Source organism: Argopecten irradians, chromosome 6 (assembly GCF_041381155.1).
Source record: "Argopecten irradians isolate NY chromosome 6, Ai_NY, whole genome shotgun sequence".
Taxonomy (NCBI): Eukaryota; Metazoa; Mollusca; class Bivalvia; order Pectinida; family Pectinidae; genus Argopecten; species Argopecten irradians.
This window is the reverse complement of record NC_091139.1, coordinates 20,249,240-20,273,700: the sequence shown is the minus strand read 5'-3', so window position 1 is coordinate 20,273,700 and position 24,461 is coordinate 20,249,240. Positions and strand designations below refer to the sequence as shown.

Here is a 24,461-nt window from a genome sequence, read left to right as displayed (position 1 = left end):
ACAAACATTAAATACAGGTTGTCTGATCATAAAATAAGTCCACCGAATCCTATACATCTTGCTTCTTTATGCTGCACATGCATTACATGTAATCCAAATTATGGTTTTCTGATGGGAAGTGACAGGGCAACTTGAGCAAAAATATAAACATGTTTTGCCTGTAATATATGGTAATCCATGCTTTAATTGACACAAATGTCAAATATTTTTTGACAGAATTTGCATTGCGACGAGAGTATAAAAAGCTTGTCAGAATGGGAGACAATCATCGAATTCCTTGATAAGCGTTGGTGTTCACGGTGGCGGCATGAATCTGTTGACAAGCTTATCAACAGTATAGTCAAATCGTGTGTGTTGTATGGATCAGAATTGTGGGCTAACCCTATATGCAATACTCTCAGCAGGAACTCTGCGTCTTTCAACGATATGCTGCCCGGAGGTTTCGAACCAACTTCACCTACACTTGTAACAACTCGCGCTATTGGACTACTTGATATTGCTGGCGAGGTTGATAAAAGGAAGATGCTATTTTGGAACAAACTTTGTGCTCCAAGCAGTAAATACGTGCGGGAAAACTCTCTTCATTATTCGTGTTTGTGCTTTCAAACAAGATGCTACTCGCTGAAGCTTTACTCATGACATATTCGCAACCGCACACAGGATAAATGTAGCATCAGTTCTATTTGACTTTGATGGTTTTTGTCCCACTCGCAACTCCTGACGAAACTTTGCCACGAGAATAATAGAAGAGGTCTACTTCAATAAATGGGCAGACGCTGTGGATAATTCGTTTGTGCTCAAAACCTTCGTCCTCGAGAAAATAACTCTTTTCAGGGAGATAATTCTAGATGTATCCCTCCACACAGGGCCATAATTGTATATTGTCCTTTCTCATGTGGTTTAATTAGGGACGAAAGTCTTAATAACGTATGACTGATAATCCTTGTTATATACTATTTGTCTTCATCATCGCCTTAAGAGAACTGCATTTCTAAATATGATGACTTTGTCCTTATTTCATGCTAAAGTACATTTTTATTATTCCTTACGAAGGCAATTTAGTTTACCGAACAATAGTGTAATCTTGAGAGCGTTCATATAGAAATTAAAGACAACGTAATATATGTATTTTCCAAACGTTTAACTAAAGTACATTGTAAGTAGATAATGAAGAATTGATTGAATAGAATGAATAGTTAGTCCACATCATTGCTTATTACATCGACTTCATGAAATCATTTGTAACAATACAAAATCGAGGGAAAATGATTCCTCGCCATCTGATGGCTGTATTTTGCTGCTGTCTTATGTTTGTGACGAATTGCTAACTAACGAGGGAGTCGGTTGCCCAATTACACGCTTTTCTTTTTTAAATGTCGTAACAATTAAACATCATTTACTTGCGATTTCAGTTCCGCGATCCAGGGTATCTTAAAAGGACAATTTAGCCTTTCAATACATTGAAATTTGCACATGTCTCGGAAACAAACCAGTTCTGATTAGTTTGTTTTATTGTGCCAGAACACGATATTGCTTCAGAAAGTATGCCACCGTGTCATGAAAGCAGTTCATTGACCGACGGCATATCCGTCACGACCTCACCTCTGTCGGGTATTTACCTAGGACTAAACGACACATAATGATACTTCTTTCCTGGGGATGGTCTTTAGTAACGACATTCAAAGCATCAATATTACCATTACCATTCATGTGTGACTTCTTGCAAAACATACCAAATAATTCTATTAAAAGAGTCTGTCGCAACTTAGAACATAAAATATGAAAAATGCTTTCAAAATCAAATGTCTGGAAGACAATAATGTTCACGTTTCTACATAAAAACGCGGAACGGGACGGAAAGTACATGGATAACACCATATTTTCTTCTCCTCATTTGTTGGCATAAAACCACTTTAAAATAAAAACGCAACTGTTAGTTCTATCAATTATTCGACACATGGTTTTTTTCTCTCATACCTATACAGGTGTAATCATGGTTTATGCCATGCAATACTTTTTATATCGCCTAAAACTGTATTACATAAACACACAAAATCTTACTATTTTCTCGATGAATTTTAACTTTATTTTTAGAAAATATGTTGTTTTTTACGATAAAAAGTTGCGATTTTCCTTTAACTTATTTCTTAAAATGGCGTGTTATCATAATTGTAAAATTGTCGAGGTACGAGAGGAAAATCGTCTTTCATCTATGGATATGAAGGATAGGGATAGTCTACCCTTTGGATCACAAATTGTTGTGAAACCCGCGACATCCCTAAAGCATAACTACCTTGTATGACCATCGGGTAGAAAACCTCTTTCCTTTATATCAAAACATGAACGAATTTTTTAAATATTGTCTTTCAAGCTAATAATGTGTAAGGTCTCATGAACCTAATGTGGGAGGTAAATTGATGTGTATTTGGAAGGCTAGTTTGCCAATGATATATCCTCATCCAGGAGGTATCCTTACATCCTTACAAAAACATTGTGCCGAAGACACCGCGCAGAATACCCCTGCCGGTCATAGTTTACTGGTATCGGGCTCAGAACATCCGTCCAACTCCATTCATGCTCATAATGGAACACGAAGCTACCATGACTAAATACATGGTGCATTTCAGCCGGGAGACAGGGGTCGAAAGATACATGTACGTCGACCATGCAATAAAAGCAGTAGGAAAATGCTGATGTCATTTCCCCACAATTTGTTTAATTTTGAATCCAAACCATATAAAGATGCTATAGATACCATACGAATGTGCTATCAAATACATAAGTTTCAGACAGGAAGTAATATATATGAAAATAATAGCCTAATTAACCTTTTTGGAACGGCGCCTAAGGCCCCAGGGGGTCAATCCTATCATTTTTACCATTTTGAATACAAGATATTACCATTCCATTGTGAGTGCTATCCCATGCTAAGTTGCAGAGAACAAAAACTGGAGAAAATGTTTATATGATAACAGCCAATTTTGAATCCCCACCCTATAAAGATGCTACCATTGCAATATGAGTTCATTCCCATGCTTAGTTTCAGAGAAGAAGTCGTTTATATGGAAATAGCCGAATTAACTCCTTTTGACCCCGTCCCTCAGGCCCCCGGCATGTCAACCCTATCATTTGTACAATTTTCAGTCAGTACCCATAAGGAAGCTACCAGTCAAATTTTGTCGAATTCCGACCAGCGGTTATGGTGAAGAAGTTGATTGTTGACGGATTTGTTTGTTTGTTTGTTTGATTAATTAACGTCCTATTAACAGCTATGTTGACGGAAGGACGGACGACGAACGACGGACGCCACGGTATTACATAAGCTCATCTTGGTCCTCTGGTATTGCATAAGCTCATCTTGGTCCTCTGGACCAGGTGAGCTAATAAATATGTCTCCTTACGGTGGCAATTTTCATTTCATTTAAGTCTTTGTTTTCTGTATTTGGAATGTGCATAAACTATATCCTGAGTTGCTGTCGTTAAAGAGTGAATGGTCGATCCGCATTTTATTGTCGAAAAAGACATAATTAATTGAAACCTTGATAATAAAATCTTATTAATAAATATAATATTATCTGTGAAGGGAAATGCCCAGGATGTCGGAAATTCGTTGAGTCGTGTGCAGCTGCCTCGTGAGAATATCCAAATAGCGACCTCATTTCGAAGGTTAATTAAATGATGAACGTCAGAAGTAATGACAACTCAACCACCGCCCTTCTCATAGACAATAAATAATATATAAGATATATTTATTTTTATAGATTTATGCCACTTCATATATCGTATATTAGATAACGCATGTTAGTAAAACCCACCTACCAAGAAACAAGAATGAAATTTACGAGGGAAAAAAATCAATAGAAAATACTGTTAAATTGTCGAATTTAAGAATGAATCAGCGGAAATATCTTGTGACAGAATAGAATTTAATTCCAAGTCATAACAATGTTACAAATGATAACTTTGTAAATTCAACAAAATAATAAGACATTGAAATGAATCGAATTCAATGCACCATTCAACGCGCGGGCGTGAGTTAGACAGACATTGAAAATTGTTTTATTTTGTCAAAAAGCTGTCGCATTAAACATGCACACGTTTCTACCTCCCTGTAAGGTCGCCCACACACGTGCCGGGTATACAAGATATTCATAATCCAAGCCAAACATTAATCGATAATAATGAACTCCATTAAACGTAATTTAAGGTTTTTAATTAAAAGCTCTCTAACCAGGAATGTCCCCTGCAATCCTCTTTTCCTTCAAAGACGACCTGAAAGACTTGCATACGAGTGATTTTATCAAGAGCTTTTTAAGTGTGCTACGTATATTGACATTACATCCGAAAACTCGTAGGCGATAATGAGATACTTTCCAAAACATCCGAGCGTCTCATATACACCCACCGTCAATGAAAAAGTCCATTTCGTCAAACCATCCGTTCCCGTAAAACGCATCGTTGATTCTGACCGTATTTGCAGCCACTTTGAATGATTGTCAAAGCCGATGTTAAAATGAGCAATTTAGTCCGTTTTCATGACAAAGTAGTAAATGGCTGTTTCGTCAGCACCCCCGCAAATGGTATCACAGCTCCTCAAATAGCCTCTTCTTTGTATACATCATGGCGTCTAGGACTTAGTGTCCATTGCTTTCAATCTGCTTATTAGCCATTCCGCCTGCAATAGATATAAAACCAATGTGTGTAGAGTAATAGCAATCAATGAATAGGTTTTAGTGCTTGACCAGTTTGTGGAAATAGTAATGATTTTTAAACATTGAAAGAATAAAATGCATTCAGTTTAGGAAATTCTGTCACGGCGTCATTGTAAAATTCAAACAGTACTTGTTGCCCACACATAACTCACCAAAACCATCTGACCAATGTTAAGTCGTTCGTCAACTTACGATTGATCCAGTTATGTTCTCAAATAGAATACATCTATTTTACCAATACCATAAAACAGTAATTCCATCCCTTTTATACAATATATGTATACAATGTACATCGTAGTGTTTATTTCTTGCATTTTATCTTACTGTTAGATAAATTTGGTGCTGTATGTATGTCTGGAATGCATATCAACTATGCATTCCATATATATTTGCACATATCAAACAAGTAAAGAGGCACAAAGGGCAGTATCAATTATCACTATATCAATTTTATATAATAAACACTTCTCTGGCTTAGAACCTGACACAATAGTGTCATGTACTCAAGTTATGGATTCATATTATATGAAGCTGTCTTACTCAAAAGAAAATTTAAAGCGTATAAAGTTGATATATATACGATATACATTAGGATAAAACAAATGACAAAACAAATTTGCCTTCCCAAGCGCTTTCGCAGCTACCGCTTCTCTTCAGGGGATGTTTAAGGATGACGTTGATAAGGCAACAACTATGCTAAACAACAGCAACGCTAACAGGAGAATAAAGATACATTAAATAAACACTTCCATTACAATCTATATTATATACATGCATATCCTAATTCAGAGTAAAAGTCTGACCAAAGACATAACAACAACCAACCCAAGGCCTGTCAGTCCAACCATTTATACAATTTTTTTGAATCCCAATCCAATAACGAAGTTACTAGCCAAAGGTCAAATTCCGACCAGTGGTTTTTATTAAAGTTATTTCGTGATTTAATTGTTGACGGACGACGGACGACAGACGCCGGACGACGGACGCCATAGTATACCGAAAACTCACATTGGTCCTTCGGACGATGCAAACTAAAAAATAGTAAACGTTAATTTGACAATTTACTGAAATAATATTTAATGTGTTCCAACTAGGACAAAACTTTGGGAACAATAAGTTGTACATGTAGAAACACGATTAATTTGATGAGTACACATACCTAAACAAATGGCGATGGTGTTCATATTTTAAGAAGTGTCTAATGAAAACATCGATATCAATAAAATGTAATAATGCTGTCTATGAAGTATATTATTCTGTCAAAAAAACCCGCCAGCAAACATGATTATTATAGGCGGATGTATAGATAAAAAAAGTCGCAATTCCAAATTATTGTCCTAATGATAATGTGTTTGGGGGAGTAAAGGATAGAATCAGCGATATAAATAAAGCCAAATCGGCACATCCTCGGCTGATACACATCATGGTGCATGTTTATGGACTTTTAGTATAATTACTGATGTTGTAGAGCGGTCACTGCGTGGGCCCCAGTTATGTCCAGTTTACACTGCTGTCGCGAGAAATCCAACAGAACAACAGCGACGACAACAAGAGTCGTCCAATCTCTTCCGAAATCAAATACAGATATTTCTACTAACGTTTAAACCTGTACCGTTACTATATTTTACTAGTATATTGGTAATTAGTTCTACCAACCATTGTCGCCAAATATAGAAAAAAATATTGATTGTCGCTATACTTTCTCACCTAAAACACATTTACTCAGACGTGAATTTGTTTGGGTCAATCGACAGAACGTTACGTTTTCGCTGAAATCGATTAGTGCTTCATAATGATCGTTTTTACACGGAAAATGGATCGTTTTATCATAGGGAAAGTCATGACATTCTGATTACCAAAATACCAACGAAGAACTTATCTGATGAATCAACTGACTAGTTTCCAGAACAGATGGCTGATTTACTGATACAAACGAATCAAAGCTATGATAAATGCACATAACGCCATTTTTGCTAAGCAATGTTGAAAGCTACCAAAACAGCACAATTGCTATAATGAATGAAACTGAAGGCGTAAGCAGAGCATCAATATTTGTGCCCTTCCTGCAACGTCAGCATAATCTATCGATCATCTGTGCAGCGGGGTGTGTATGCTTTTACAATGAAAATCGCATACGAATCAAAACAATAGTCCAGGAAAATTAGGATCAAAACAAATCAGGACAATGAGAAAGTGAAATATCTTAAAAGGCATACACAATAAGATAAGGATGCTTTTCAATAGTCTAACATTCTAACTCGACTCAGTTTTCAGGCTTCTATTTATCAACGATCTGTTGTTCCTAGTTGATACTAAAAACGGTATAGACTATTCTCGTTAAGGCTAGTCGTTTTGATGTAATTTAACGATACACTGCAGTAACCCGCCCTTCAGGCGGAGGAATGTGTTTACGTTTTTTGGCCATAGTCATGAATATTTTCATCAGACCCATTTAAGCATTACAATAAAGATGTTCCGAGGAAAAAAAAACAAGTGTTTAGATAACAGATTTTCGCTGAAGCAGTTTTTGTCGTAAAATTGTGTCACAAATGTAAACAACATTTCATCCATGTTGTTTTCGTGCTGCGAATGCGGCTCATAGTGTGTTCAGGACGCTTCTCGCATGATTGGTTAATATAAGTATCCGGATATTTATAGATCTACATGTTTTACATAGTTCATCAATGCATGAAATATTGTTCACGCTAGAGCAACAAACATGTCCTCCCGATTTACTGTGAAGGCATCATTATATCTACATCGGCATAAAGGCTAACTTTAACACTCCGATGGGGAAATATCAAATACTGGGGCAAATGTACAGGCCTTGATAACAATACTGATTACAAGGTACACAAAATAACGTTTAGAAACTCACAGACGTGTGTCAAGTCGTAATCGAGACTCTAATAACGAACAGGTACAATACACAACACTATCACACGAATTCTGTCTTTGCATATTACAGAGATAGCTTTTTTTGCGGGTAGGTATCCATTGTGACGTCATTGATTTGTGAGCGCAATTCACGGTTTCTTCTCCGAAAATTATGAAGTTACGCTCGCCAACACATGACGTCACCATAAATATCTACCCGCAACTGCATATAATTCTGTAATAAGCAAATGCATGTTTCGGAGTAAGACTTTCGGAGTATAAAAATGAATAAATCCTATCTCAATATTTCGCAGATAAAATGTTCGCGACCATAGCAATATTCCGCGATATCGCGAAAATAAATGACTTTACAGTAACATAATGAATGTGATATGTTGGTATAGATCATGAATTTGTTTTTTTTTGTGTGGTAAGTATGTGCTGTAATGATATAAGAGTACTGAAAGCGCTTTAACGTAGCTGTAGGCATCAAAAGGCTAGTTCATTACTGTCAATACAGTAGCCAGCACAAAAACAGTCACTTGCACCCTACTGATGCTGTGTTTCTTTGTATCCTTCCCTAAATCGGCGATGCAATTGTGTGGGGATCATTGGGTGTGAGTGTTTACTGTGGCATACTACATGTACCAAAGATGGATTTTTCATTCCATTATAGTAGATTGAAATGATAACGAGAAAATTCAACCCATTGAAATCATCTTAATCTGGTTTGTTCGTTAACTCCGTGGACTGCTGCGTTGTGTATAGTTAGTACTCGTAAAAGGAAGTCATGAACAGATGATTATAAACAGATTGGATGCAATCCGACACAGTCACCTTTCTGGATGCTAAGCACCAAAAAAAGAAAAGAAAGAACAACATAAGCCATATAGACTCTAGCTCGTCTCAGCTAGAAAACGAATCTAAAATCTTTCTTCCGCTTAACTCAAGGCAAAACAGATGAACTAATGCAAAGCAAATTAGTCATATTGTGTACAAGTTAAAGTAATCTGTTTCAGATTGTGCAACAGTATGAAAAGAAATAATAATGTCAATTTATTAGTTTGATTCAAAAGATAATTTGACGTTTTTGCCCCCTCATTAGAAATTATATAAAATAGGAAAAGATAACATAATTCGTATATGTATTTCTTATATAATACCGGTATGTATGACTATCTTACAACATAAACTTATCTATGCAAAGCATAAAGGTTTTGAAAATAATATCGATTCCATGATAAACCTTTTTAAACTTTCTAATGAACAGTTATTAGTCGGAATCATTCCAAACACATCTGAGTTGAATAACTGAAAACGCAATTCAAAATTTGTTTTCCAAGATCCATCTTGATCGTGGCCATCTTACGACTGATAGTACCAGACAAGCTACAGTCGAATTCAGCTGCTGGAGTTTTAGAATAAGTTTGTAATATGTCTCGTAATGGAACACATGACGTTACAAAATGGCTACCGTAGCTACCAATGTATGCACATGACAACATGTTTTAGGCTATAAATGGCAATACTTTATTGGTGACCTCCCTTAACATCCCTTGCTCAAGCGTAACAGTAGAAGCGGATATTGAATTAATTTTTTTTCAAGATGGCGCCTGTGTCGGTAATTTCGAATTTCAGACTAACCGAAAAATATCAACGTACTGGTCCAACATACTATTACATGTAGTCCAGTCTTTCAGCTCAATCCAACAGTTAGAATTTATGAAGATTTTTTTTAATGTGAAACGATTACGAACGGCGCACAGCCGATGAAGCACGGTGGCTGTAAATCATCCTGGCCATTCGGATAAGATGATCTAATTGTCCAATAAACATGATTAACATTTATTATAAACGATGTCTGAAAAGTCGATATGGTATAAAAAGTTGCTTCATGTGGTTAAGGGGAGATAATTCTTTCTTGAAGCATTACATGTAATTTCAACACGATGTTTATAGATAGTATATGACCGAATCTGAAATATAATTTTAATGACATTTTGTTTATACACTGTGTAAATATAAATTTTCACACAATATGAATTATAAGTATTATGCAATCTGAATATCAATTTTAACGCACTCAATTTAAACACGACTGCGAAGTTACATTAAATGTATTGGACGGCTTTAAATATTTTCCATAAAAATATTGAGTTTGACAGTTAAGGAACAAATCATATTACATTAAACTATGAAAACAAATATGTTAAATCGCGACATTTTCGTTTACCTATGATTTGGCTGTAAGGTATCGCGAACCTAATGACACTATGTCAATGTTTAGTTGGATGACTGTATGTTTAACGTCCTATCAACAGTCCGGGTCAATAAGGAGATCCCCACGTGCATATGATGTTGTGTGTGTGTAAAGTCACGGTGCGGGCGTCTTTTAGGATACTACAGTAATAATACTGTATTTTCATGTTGTGGCTCTTTGTAATTGTAAACTGTTGCCGTTTTTAAAGTGATTAATATATCACTGAAGCATGCTGCCGGAGACACAGAACCAGTAAACCCCACTCGTCACGTAATTATAACGGACAGACTAGTCGTCCCACTTCCTTTATGCTGACCGTTAAGTAGAAGCTCCACCGCCGACAAAGCATAAATGATATTCCTCAGTTGAACAATAATTGGTGTTTGATCGTGTATATATATGTCTAATTAACACAAAAATAATATAAAACTATTCCCTTCGCCTTTGGTGCATGCACAATCAGTACTTCCTTTCATACATAGATACATAGATTTATTCTGACAACATACATGTTAACATGTACAGGATTTTTTATAATCCTATAATAGTCAGCTCTTAGAAATTCACGGATTTATTTTTTCAGTGTATAAATACTTTAATGGCTGATTTTTCCAATGTGAATCGAGTTCATATTCAAATTGCTTAACTGTCCTAGACTGAACAACATTTGATGGGAGACTGTTCCAAGTATTCACGACTCTCTGGGTAAACGAGTGTTTTCTCACGCACAGCCTTGAATGCTCTTTGTACACTTTCAAATCATGTCCGCGGGTACTTGATCCCTGGTTGATTGAAAACAAATCTGCGACTTCTTTATCGTATTTTCCAGAAAGTATTTTGTACATTTCAATCATATAGGATATAGTGACACGGATTTTTTTCGGGATGCAATTAATTATTTTTCATATTTTTAACTTGAAGTAAAATTAGAAGCTCAAACTTTTCAATGGTGGTAATGGTGTAAAGTAAGTAACTTTTGTAACTGAAGAAAAATACGAAATCGTCTGCTCCTGTTTTTTATAGTGAAAAAATACCATTTGTCAGCGGTGGAGCATCTTTAAGTAGAAGCAGAAGCACTTATACATATTATGGTTTGTCTCGTCCAGGGGACATAATCCGTACAACGGTACATGTACATATCACCTTTGGTGTACATGTACCGCTTCTGGTCGATCGACAAATTACTTAGATTTGACAAATACTGTTTTGTCCTTCCAACACATTCCACAGCAAATTACGAGAAATGTTCAATTTTTTAATCCGGGGTGACCCCCATACCCCTTATAAACTAAAATCTCGCGCCTTCGGCGCTCGTAATTCAACATCTCAGTCATTCTTAATCGTAATATCTTTACAGGGCATACCCCGGACCCCCTTAATTTGCGTATTCTTCTATAGATGTGTACAAAGATTACATGTAATAATATATGAAAAATACATATCAATCATCTCCTGTGGATACGGGGCGCGCGAGGAGGGGGGGGGGGTGTGGGGTTGTTACGAAATATTGAGGACCTTTGCCCTCCTCATTACGTTTCACCTTACTATGCCACTGTACTAAATAACTAATTTTTTTCCACTTAGCAAAGAAATATACATAAAATTAAATTTTATTGGTGTAAGTCATAGAGAACACGTGTTTGATACGTGAAGGCCAAATACATTTGTACATGAAGTAACAAGGGCCCAATGGGCCCGAATCGCTCACCTGCAATCTGGTAATCATACATGGTTCATATTTAACAAATAGAGTACATAAGAATTTATATCATCCCTAAGCACATTAGAGGCCTCTTTGCCTCTTGGTTATTAAAAAGAAGTCGTTAAAAGATTTTAGCCTATTTGACCCCTGTGACCTTGAATAAAGGTCAAAATCATTCTTTTGAACAAACTTGGTAGCCCTTGATCCAAGCATGCCACAGGCCCAATATCAGATCCCTAGGCCTCTTGGTTATTAAGAAGAAATTGTTTAAAGATTTTCACCTATTTGACCCCTGTGACCTTGAATGAAGGTCAAGGTCATTCATTTGAACAAAACTTGGTAGCCCTTGATCCCAGCATGCCACAGGCCTAACATATCAGGTCCCTAGGCCTTTTGGTTATTAAGAAGAAGTCATTTTAAGATTTAAGCCTTTTTGACCCCTGTAACCTTGAATGAAGGTCAAGGTCATTCATTTGAACAAACTTGGCAGCCCTTGATCCCAGTATGCCTCAGGCTCAATTTCAGGGCTCTAGGCCTCTTGGTTATTTTAGAAGAAGTCTGTTAAAGATTTTCATATATTTGACCCCTGTGACCTTGAATGAAGGACAAGGTCATTCATTTGAACAAACATGGTAGCCCTCTATCCCAGCATGCTACATGCCTAATATTAGGTCTCTAGCCCTCTTGGTTATTAAGAAGAAGTCGTTTAAAGATTTTAGCCTTTTTAACCCTTGTGACCTTGAATGAAGGTCAAGGTCATTCATTTAAACAACTTTGGTAGCCCTTGATCCCAGCATTCCACAGGCCCAATATCAGGTCTCTAGCCTTCTTGGTTATTAAGGAGAAGTCATTTAAAGATAATAGCCTATTTGACCCCTGTGAACTTGAATGAAAGTCAAGGTCATTCATTTGAACAAACTTGGTAGCCCTTGATCCCAGCATGTCACAGGCCTAATATCAGGTCCCTAGGCCTCTTGGTTATAAAGAAGACGTTGTTTAAATGTTTTAGCCTTTTTGACCCCTGTGACCTTGAATGAAAGTCAATGTCATTCATTTGAACAAACTTGGTATACGTAGCCCTTGATCCCAGCATTCCACAGGCCCAATATCAGGTCCCTAGGCTCTTTGGTTATTAAGAGGAAGTCGTTTAAAGATTTTAGCCAATTTGACCCCTGTGACCTTGAATGAAGATAAAGGTTATTCATTTGAACAAACTTATTAGCCCTCTATCCCAGTATGCTACAGGCCTAATATCAGGTTCCTAGGCCTCTTGGTTATTAAAAAGAAGTCGTTTAAAATTTTTAGCCTATTTGACCCCTGTGACCTTGAATGAAAGTCAAGGTCATTCATTTGAACAAGCTTGGTAGTCCTACATCCCAGCATGCCACAGGAACGCTTCTCGACTTTACATATCGTGACTACATTATGCAAATTATGTAATGTTGTGCTTGTAGGTAAACTCGAGAAGCGTTCCGAAAAACAAATGAACATGGCGGTGACGGTTAAAGTAAGTGAGCTACACGATGTTTAAATGGAGTTTCTACAAAGTGCGGGTCATGACACCTCCAAATGAGATTGTGGATGAACACAGTTATGGGTACTGTTTACCACCACATGCGTAGATTTTGTGGTTTTGGCTTGGTTTTTTAGGTGCCCATTAGAGCCGAGACGACATTTCGACCGGACAGGGAAATGTCTACCTAGCATATTTTTCGTAAATTTCCCGATTCATCAAGCCATAACTTCGTCAATACTTGGCCAATTTTGTTCATCAAGCACTCAATGGAAAGATGAATTATTTCTCTTTAAGGTAAGATATCCGTCAATACTGTATATAACCCATTTATTAAAATAATCATGGTTTTAAAAAAATAGGTCCGTTTTTCTCGACCGCCGAGTTCATACCCTTGATACTATAATATATATATGTATACTGTTAGTTTAAAAAAACCGTGCCAGGTCCCTGTGGTTTTTGCGGTCCCTGTCGTAAATGGGAATGGATTTTTAAACATCGGAAATGGCGTTCGTCGCTATAAATCATAATAGGGGACCCGGCCGAACCGAAATTCCGGAATTCTAAAAAAATCGCATACGGATTTCCTTTAAACACACAATTTGGAGAAAATCATAAAAACAAACAGACATAAACCAGATATAATATCACAAAAACGTATGAACTGATGTGGAATGTTTTTTTGCGGCATGATTTTCAAAAAATAGTCAAATATAACCCATCTTAGCACTGGATGAAATGGGGGTAGGGTTGCGAGTTACAAACTTCAAGCTTACAAAATTGTGAAATTTTGATCGAGGACCCCGTGTTTTTATATGATATTTGAAAAACATATTACCTTGGGCATATCATATACAAATATTGTGAAATTGACATGGGTTTTCATTTCCTTTTTGGTCTATTCATTGATTTTTTACGGGCGAAAATATGGCAAAACATGATAATTACGTATAGAAAGGGTCCTGGGAAATAACAAAAATTAGTTAGCATTTGTAAAAATAAAATAGTTTTGTATATTGTTCTATCGTAAGAAATTTAGGACAAAAAATCAACAGGATCGAGACTATATTCACCCTAATATTACAGAAAACATAATTTTACGAATTTTTCTATTTTCGGTCAGAAAATTTGCATGGATGGTAGATTTCAAGCTCAAATATCTCAAAAAGTAGTTCGAGAACACCCATTTATCTTTACAGATTTGAAATCTACATGAAAAATGCAAGAAAATAAGACCTGTTAGAGAAAAATGACATGGGTTTTCCCAAAAGTATGGAGCTACCTTAACAAACCAGAAGTATACAACGTGTTATACTTACATTAAATATACAACGTGTTATACTTACATTAAATATACAACGTGTTATACTTACATTAAATATACAACGTGTTATACTTACAGTAACAAACCAGAAGGAATTCGGTCTAAATATACAATGTGTTATACTTACAGTAACAAACCAGAGGGAATTCGGTCTAAATATAACAACGTGTTATACTTACATTAAATATACAACGTGCTATACTTACATTAAATATACAACGTGTTATACTTACATTAAATATACAACGTGTTATACTTACAGTAACATACCAGAAGGAATTCGGTCTAAATATACAACGTGTTATACTTACATTAAATATACAACGTGTTATACTTACAGTAACAAACCAGAGGGAATTCGGTCTAAATATACAACGTGTTATACTTACAGTAACAAACCAGAGGGAATTCGGTCTAAATATACAATGTGTTATACTTACATTAACAAACCAGAGGGAATTCGGTCTAAATATACAACGTGTTATACTTACATTAACAAACCTGAAGGAATTCGGTCTAAATATACAATGTGTTATACTTACAGTAACAAACCAGAGGGAATTCGGTCTAAATATCGACGTGTTATACTTACAGTAACAAACCAGAGGGAATTCGGTCTAAATATCGACGTGTTATACTTACAGTAACAAACCTGAAGGAATTCGGTCTAATTATACAATATGTTATACTTACATTAAATATGCAACGTGCTGTACTTACATTAAATATACAACGTGTTATACTTACAGTAACAAACTAGAAGGAAATCGGTCTTAATTTACAATATGTTATATTTACATTAAATATACAATGTGTTATACTTACATTAAATATACAACGTGTTATACTTACAGTAACAAACTAGAAGGAAATCGGTCTTAATTTACAATATGTTATATTTACAATAAATATACAACGTGTTATACTTACATTAAATATACAACGTGTTATACTTACAGTAACAAACCAGAAGGAATTCGGTCTAAATATACAACGTGCTATAAATCCCATGTCTGAGGTGGGGCTGATCACATGTAAATGGAGGTGGCTGACACTGGTAAAAGGCGGCCAATGGAAACCAAAACTGACCATCAACAAAAGAAAATTAAAAAAAAAATGTTTATGGTTCATGCTCTTTTTGGCCCCTAAATCCGTCATTTTTTTCAATCCGATTTTTTTCAATCCGATTTACACAAATTAAGATATTAAATTGCTGAATTTCAGATATCGAGTAAGTAAAATCCCTGATATAATTAGGGTAACCATCAGACACATATATATTATAAAAATATGAAAATAGTTTGTCAATATTGGACATACAGCATTTAGTTTTTCGGAATGCAAGAGCCGAGCGCATCTTTGAACAAACTATTATTCACTTTTTTTTTGCAATAAAAGCAATTCATTGTTACAATTTCACAATTCACAAGAATCTTCCTTAAAAATAAATATGAAACATAAATTGATGCATTTTTGAAGCCTTTGTAGTATGTTTAATATAAAAATAAATAACATTAAAATTATAAGGACTATATATATATATATACATGTAAATCCATATACCTGGCTTCCTCAAGACCAACATTTTTCTGTTTCAGGAAGTCTCTCCCTGCTTCAACTAGCCTTTCAACTGGGAAAAAAATAGAAAAGTGGTTGTGGGACAATATTTACACGACTCACAAGTACATGTTCCTCACGTATATCGATAACGTTCTGTCACACTTTGCACCCAATCATATTTGTCGTACAAGTTAGTTCATTTTCAGACAATTAGCATTTCGGTATTTTTCATATTGGACCATGGACATTTTCAGCATCATGTCCAAAGTTTTATTCGTCCAGAGGGACAATTACGTGGTATAAATGCATCAGATTGAATCACGTGATGGTAATTTGAAACATATTTTTATTTTATAAAAGCAACATACTGTACCATTTTGGCCAAATTGAAAATATTGTTTTCTTGACGTACCCAACGCCTGGTGACTGCTGTCTAAAGTCTTCGGATCCTTGATATGACGTTTTGGGATTACCAGGTAATGATGAGTGGTGGCTGGCTTTATATCCCTAAATATTACAAGTTCTTCATTCTAAAAAGGAACCAACGGTCATGTGAGATTTGCGTCACTCTAATGCTTGGCCTACTGGCCTTTTTCCATTCTTATAAAATGGTAGTTTCGTGGTAAGAGAGATAACTCCTGGTGTTTTCATGCAGACTGAATTGTGATTAATGCACACTGTTAATTTTTTTCTTTGTATTTTTTTTTTTTTTTATCTCTGTTGTATGATATGTTAACATGAAATTTATGGCATTTGTGACTTTTATCGTCTAGACTAGTTCTACACTACAGCAGAAATCAAACCACATGAACCTCGTTGACAGCATGCTTACTGAATAAAGTCTGTCACTATACGGAAATATGAATGTTGTGGATTACCAGTGTCTATATGAAAACGTCATTCAATATACTTTATGACAATAAATATAAATTCAAAGAATTCATATTTTCTTTTGGTGAACCTGATATCGGTACTTTCCTTTATATTGCAACATCACTATTAAAGACATCACCACCACCACATTGTATTATCAGAGCATTGTTTACGCATTTGCATGGATTTGTACAACTCTTTTACAACACTTGTAGCTACCGACTTGTCTTGGATGCTTCAGGGAAAGTATTTCTATGTGTTTTCTCCATTTTTCATCAGTGATCTTGACCTGAATATATTCCACGTCTTGCATAAGGGCAACGAATCCCTCCGACTAGATATGGTGAGCGACATTGCATATCGAATCATTGCATTTGCTCTGTAACTACTAACTTGACACATCATCTTTTCCATCATCGCCCAAATCTGATGTAACTGGAGCATGCGTATGTCAAATGTTTCAGTCTCCATGTATTACTAATCTAACCCGTAAACGGTAGGTAAATGTGAATTCATTTTGACAAATTCAGGGTCTGTGAATGGGTATCTGGACAACGCGTTCGCCGAAAATGCCGATTTTTTTCTCCATACATCTGCTGTATAACAGCATATCAAAATATATATATCGTTTTATTGTTATAATTTTGCAACTACAATCGGCAATTTTGACATCTCTCTTGTTCACATCATTTTACGCCATGGAACTGGTCTATATATACTAAGTAAAGAGATCGTCAGTAAACATGAGAATTCGCTTAATTCGAATAACTCGAAGTTTTATCTCGGTCCCTTCGAGTTCGTATTAACCGAGTTCCACTGTATAGCAGTTTGGTTCACCCCATTCAAACAGGCAGATGAACATTTAAGCATATCCTCTTTTTAACTGATACCACAATTTATCGCGATACGGAGTATACCGAATGCTCTAGGTCTCTGGGCTTCGCTTTTTGTTGGTATTGTGTGTTTTACAACAAGGATTTCTTGAATGTTGGCCTAAACGATATGATGCACATACAATACATTTCTCCATCATTACTTTTCTTTGCTGCTTTTAATACATCGAACGGTCACTGACGACAAAATACGTGGTCGTTTGTTTTTCTTGGTGTGGTGTCAAAAACTAGTCCACATAACTCTTGTAGATGCGTTTGTGTGCTTTTCTTTTCAAAAAATGTAAACAAAACCCAATTTTGCTACCCCTACATTTGTATATACCATTCTTTCTGTTACAATTTTGTTTTTATGTACTTTTTTTAGACAACACTTCAATACAAACATGAAACCCGTTACACAAAATGAGAAAACCGAAACAAATTCCCTGACTCCGGCGATGCGGTGCATAAAGCTTACGCAAAATGTGTTTATCTGTTGAATAACAAATATTGCCTTCCTGTCATCTCACAGCACAACAATATTCACTTTCAATTACCCATGGTGCAATCGCGTGTATTCAAACAACCAATTTCAATTTCAATTAGTTATTAATTATTGATTAAAGGTGTCCTTACAGCATATCAAACCAACAGAAATGATCACAATGATTTCCATATTCTGTATGACTCTGTGTCGTGACAAGCATTGAGAACGGCAGTACATGTAGAAAAGACCTTTGGTCGGGGTATTGTGTCATACTGCAATGACCACCGCTATATATTAGTCTATGTATGTACATTTTCTTGCAGTTACCGTTATCCGGGTTGTTGTCCAGGCAAATGGATCCCACTGGCACAAGGAAGTTCTTATCTGCGTTAATGTAAATGATCATTATGGTGTTTAATGAGATGTGGTGTACAGTATGTTCATTTTCTGTTTGCAATAATAGAAAAGTATCAGCCGATGGCAACGAAAGATACGAAGAGGACAATGTAAGTACAAAATGATGCATTGCAAAACCACGTACACTTGTTTCTAAAATTATGTGCTCGTGGAAATCCTATTTTGATATTATAACATTGTTGGTTTCGCTTAAAACAGTCCCATAGATAATTGTTGACAAAATTATTACTATATTTACTGCCAGAGAGATTAACAGATCAGCTGGTTTATGTTTTCATAAATCCAAGGTACCGGGACTAACTTCATGTCAACAAATAAGTGTGATTTATAGATTAATTTGATATGATATCTGGACAAATACTCACAGTGAAAACTCACTTGGGATTAATTGGGACCTTGAAAATACTTTTATAGGTCGGGAAGTGAAAACTCACTTGGGATTAATTGGGACCTTGAAAATACTTTTATAGTTTGAAACGGTGATAAAGGTCGGGAATTGTATTATCAATTTAATTTGTAGGCCATTTTTGACTGATAAATACTATTATATAGCACTCCAGATATTTGTAAGTTTAAGCTCAAACGAATATTCTACATACTAGTAATATTATGTTTATGTCAAAATTTTAAGAAATCGGAGCAGGTTTGTATTTTTCATTTAAAATTGTATGATTAATCCTTCTTTGAAATTCCCTTTTTTAACATTTGCATAGGGATACAGAAATGAAAATCAAAGTTGCCTTTGAAGTAATAACTATGGGGATATCGGCACCCAATATAGATTTACAAGACTGCATGATGGACGAAATATACTTTACATCACAATAATATTTCAATGCTTATCTTGGCTAGCTATATGCCTTGTGTATTTTAACACGATATAATTTTTCTTTTCGTTGTCAAGTCACTGTTTGTCGCGACTAAAATATGATGGTTGGTTAGTTCATTGGTTTAATGATTGTATTTCAGGTCCAATTTCATGTATAATATATTAGCAGCTAACGTTATCTAAAGATACATTCAGTCGCGGTAGCCGAGTAGATAAGATGTCCCGACGTATTGCCACAAGCTCCTCCACCTCAGCATTCTGAGACAATGTCACCTCTGGTTGGTTTTCCGTGGGAGTAGTCCTTGGGGAGGCACTAATAGATGGGTCCGGGATCTCGTTGCGTATTGGTTGTTGATCCTTGATCTGTGGTGTCGGGTTATCATGGTCACCACTATGCACCATTTCCGGTTCCCTTTCCCTTTCCATGGACTTCCGGAGATGACGGCGGTTGCGACGAAGAACCTGTCCTGACTGCCTCTTTGACTGTCCCTTGTTTCTATGTCTTTATAGGCGCAATTCGTACAAGGTCACCAGGTTTCAATGGCTGTAAGTCATTTGCTCCACGATTGTAGTAGGATGCTTGTGTCTCTTTGCTATTCTGTAGCTTTTGTGACACAGATTTCAGTATTTTCGGTTGAAGAAGTGTTGCCTTCGTAGGCAGTAAGGTTTGAGTACGCCTACCCATTAATCGTTGTGAAGGGCTGCTGTCCATTGACTGTGTAGGAGTATTGCGAAAATCTAATAGCGCCAGATAGGGGTCCGATCTGGACTCCTTCGCGAGTCTCATGAGCCGTTTTGCTGTCTTAACAGCTTGTTCAGCCTTCCCATTACTCTAAGGATAAGCTGGTGAAGAAGTGATGTGTTCAAATTGTCATTCACTGGCGAATCGTTTGAACTCAGTAGATGAGAACTGCGGACCAGTGTCACTGATTACAGTAGCTGCAATATTGTGACTCAAAAGACTTTTTGACAGAAAATGGTGTCGTCTTTAGAGCTACCATTGGTGCCTATTACTGCTAATGGAGCAAAGTAATGATTATGCAAACCATTATAAAACGTTTGTTTGCATTTTTATCGTACTTGTTTGATATCGCTTACCTTCTGGGGAATAAAACTGAACCACATGAAATATCAAATTCTCATCGAGGCATTATTTTTTTACATACTACATATGAAGGTCTTTATGAAGGAAATTTATCCGGCAAGTCCACAAATTGTGAATTTGACGTCTTTTGAGCGGTACGGTAGATATCAAGAATGGTAGTTATGTTTGTTTTGGACAAAAATCAGATGTAAATGCATGTATACGCATAAAATATTTGGAAACCTACAAAAAAGTAAAGAAAACGATGCCCGAGTGATTTTCGGAGGCAGTGCTCCACTACGACACATAGGGACCAATTCGTACCCGGCCGAAAGGTATAGTAGGCCGGGTACGTATATTCGTTCAATGATTACAGTTGCAGGTATTCCGAGCGAACTGTGAGCGTAGTACGTTGACAACAGTTAAGGATCTGGTATCAGGTAGATGATCCATTTCAAAGAAGTTTAAGTAATAATCCACAGTAACCAGATAATCTTTCTCGTGTACTGTGAATAAACTGTGAATAAATCACAGCCAACTTTGGCCCACGGTCTATCTGGTATCTCATGGGGAATGAGAGTTTCCTTTCGCTGTCTGTTCTATTAGGTGAACAGGTAGTATAGTTACCAATATATTCCTTGAGTTCACTGTTGCATGTTTGGCCAGTATACAGTCTCTCGAGCACGCCGCAGACAGTCTTCAATTCCGATATGAGACGAATGTATCCTCATTTTGATTTCAGAATGGAGAGACGATGGGATCACCACACGCTCACCCTTAAAAATAATCCCATTTTGTATGACTTGTTCGTCACGTATATGAAAGTATGGTCTCACTTCTCTAGGTGTTGACGAATATCTGGTTCGGGGATCTCTGCTACGGGTTTAACTTAATCATGGTCAGGTTTGAGACCTGAAGCAGTGATGAGATGACCTACAAATCTCACTTCCTTTTGACGAAGCCTTAACTTGTCTTTGTTAAGCTTAAGTCCCTTTTCACGACATCTGTTGAGTAGAGCTATCAGCTTCTTGTCATGATCAATTGCTGCTTGTTCCTCTGTATCGCCTTCTCCGTATACAAGGATATTGTCCACAAGAGTTTCGTCCCCTTGTGTTAGCATATTGAACTTAAAACGTTCGACGGTTTCATTTTTCTTAGGTCGACAATACACATCAAACGCTTCAATGACTTCATTTACTGTTCTTTCAGTCTCCTCTTTTTCGAATGTTAATGTTTTATAAACCTCACGACCCTCTGGCCAGATAAGGTACTTTAACATTTTCAGACATAGAGAGATAGTTCAGAGTAAACTGGAATTCATCTTTCCATCTGTCCCAATCGTCCGCTAACGTAAGGGACCTAAAGTCTAGTTTACCTGGAGGTGGAATTCGTTCCAAGGCCGCCATGCTCAATTTTGCAGTAAGTTGTTCATGCTTCAGAGATAGGCTTAAACGCGTAAGTAATCCAGGTTTCTGAGAGACAGCTGTCGTTCAGTAGATCACTAAAGTGGAGTTTTACCTCTGACACCATGTATCAAGTTCATGATCAGCTTGAGAAGACGTCATAGAGTAAAAATGATTCCAAGACATTCACAAGTTAAACTAGCACATGTGTATTGGGCGGAAGTGAAGTGTACTGAGTCTATGGCAAGCCGTTTGGGTTTTTACCTATCAAAATGAAGATATCTGTATTAAAAATAAAGATATCTGTATTTCTACAACTATTAGAGATATCTGTATTTGAATTAGAGATATCTTTAATTGAATTAGAGATATCTTTAATTGAATTAGAGATATCTTTAATTGAATTAGAGATATCTCTATTTAAAATAGAGATATCTCTAATTAAACACAAAATATAGATATCTCTAATTCAAATACAGAAATCTCTAATTCAATTAAAGATATATCTAATTCAATTAAAGATATCTGCATTTCATTGTAAATAAAGATATCTGCATTTAAATAAAGATATCTTTAATTCAAATACAGATATCTCTAATTCAAATACAGATATCTCTAATTCAATTAAAGATATCTCTATTTCAAATGCAGATATCTCTAATTGTTGTAGAAATACAGATATCTTTATTTCAAATACAGATATCTCTATTTGAATTAAAGATATCTTTATTTGACATGAAATAGAGATATCTGTATTTAACTATCAAATAGGAAAAATGACTGCTCCCTTGACTCTCCGTTTTGTGCATGACGGAAGTAAAGCAGTAGTGACGCAAAATATGACGGGGAATGCAGACGGTGTTACAACGTTTCCGCTTTCAATATTATTCAATTATAGCTGCAACAGTTCGCTGTTTTTCGGAGAGCAGTTGCCATGTCCTGTTCTTAAGAAATCTCCTCCAAATAGCAAGTTTATCGGTTTAATAGACCTACAGTTATCATACATGCATATTGATTCTTGAAATCCAACTCAATTAAAAGCGTTTCATTAAAATTGATCAGGATTAAGGAGTAATAATTATTTTCTTTGTGTTTCAAAATTAATCTTCGTACTGAGCAAACACGTGTAAATACAGATATCTTTAATTCAATTAGAGATATCTCTATTTTAAATAGAGATATCTGTATTGCAAAGTAATTGCAGATATCTGTAATTCAATTAAAGATATCTCTATTTGAAATAGAGATATCTGTATTTGAAAAAGAGATACCTGTATTTGAATTACAGATATCTGTATTTCAAATGAAGACCTATCTATATAAACAAAATTAAAGATATTTTTATTTGAAATAGGGATATCTTTAATTTAAATAGTGATATCTCTATTTTAAATAAAGATATCTTTAATTGGACAATAATTAAAGATATCTCTATTTGAAATAAAGATATCTCAATTAAGATTAAAGATATCTGTAATTCAAAAAGAGATATCTGAATTTGAAATAGAGATATCTGTAATTTAAAAGAAGATATCTCTATTTTCAGTTGAAATAGAGATATCTTAATTTAAATTACAGATATCTTTAATTAAATAGAGATATCTTTAATTAAATAGAGATATCTTCATTTCAATAGGTAAAAACCCAAACGGCTTGCCATACTGAGTCTGCGTAGGCGCAGTACATGTCAGGTAAACATTACGGAATCGGATAGTTATCTCAGATCTACAAAAACGAAACGCATATTGTTACACACCGTACTTTCAGTAGTTTGATAAGTTAACAGGGACAGTACATTTGTACATGATGGTGGTTTCACATGATCGTGATGTGTATGTGAATGTGTCAGAGTAGTTTATAATTAGGGGTATGTGCGAGGTTATCGACAGGTTTACTAAATGTGCAACATATACATCTACGAAAATAGACTTTGGTCATCTACAAAATGTAGCCTAACGTTAACGTTAGAAGGTTAAAGCTGTAATGTAGGTTTTCCAGACAAGTCAATTGGTAATTAAGGTTTCTTATTCTGTACCGACAATTCGTGTGTACGTACCTCGTATAAGATGTCGGTTGCTTTATCTTGTCCTCTTGCTATCTTACAAAATATACATTTGTTATTGCTTGGTGAATCCGTCATTTTTTCGGTACAGTTGTGGAAGTTGTGAGATTGTAGACCCGGCCGTGGCGGTGTGAGAGTGCAGTCTTTGTTGAATATTGTTGTACATATCTTTGACAGCTACCGGAAGGAGTGTTACTTCTATTTGTGTTCTACTTTCACTTTCAATCTGTTATCTCTCTTCTCATTGGCTACTTTCTGTTCTCTATTCTCATTGGTCTTTTCTTGTATAAATTCCGACTTTCTGTTTCTCTCGATTAGTCTGGACAAAGCTCCGAGAGCTGGTCAGACTCTCTTTCTCCTTTCTTTCTGTCTATTTTCTGACTTGTCCGCACGTGAGGTGGGTGTGTTGTTCCTCTGTTCTAATTGTAATATGTGTCCGTGTGTGCGTGTAATCTCTATACACAGGCGAAGCCAATGGCTGACCTG

General features: G+C 35.9%; 1 protein-coding gene across 1 annotated transcript; it reads right to left on the bottom strand.

Moving 5' to 3' along the window:
- Positions 1–3,907: 3,907 nt before the first annotated feature.
- Positions 3,908–24,363, bottom strand: LOC138325275 (adenosine 5'-monophosphoramidase HINT3-like). The gene is made up of 5 exons (XM_069270822.1): positions 23,970–24,363; positions 16,361–16,478; positions 15,952–16,018; positions 15,346–15,472; positions 3,908–4,675 (listed from the first exon to the last, which is right to left on the bottom strand). The coding sequence occupies exons 1-5, from the start codon at positions 24,051–24,053 to the stop codon at positions 4,628–4,630; spliced, it is 444 nt and encodes a 147-aa protein (XP_069126923.1). The 5' UTR covers positions 24,054–24,363; the 3' UTR covers positions 3,908–4,627.
- Between the last annotated feature and the right edge of the window lie 98 nt (positions 24,364–24,461).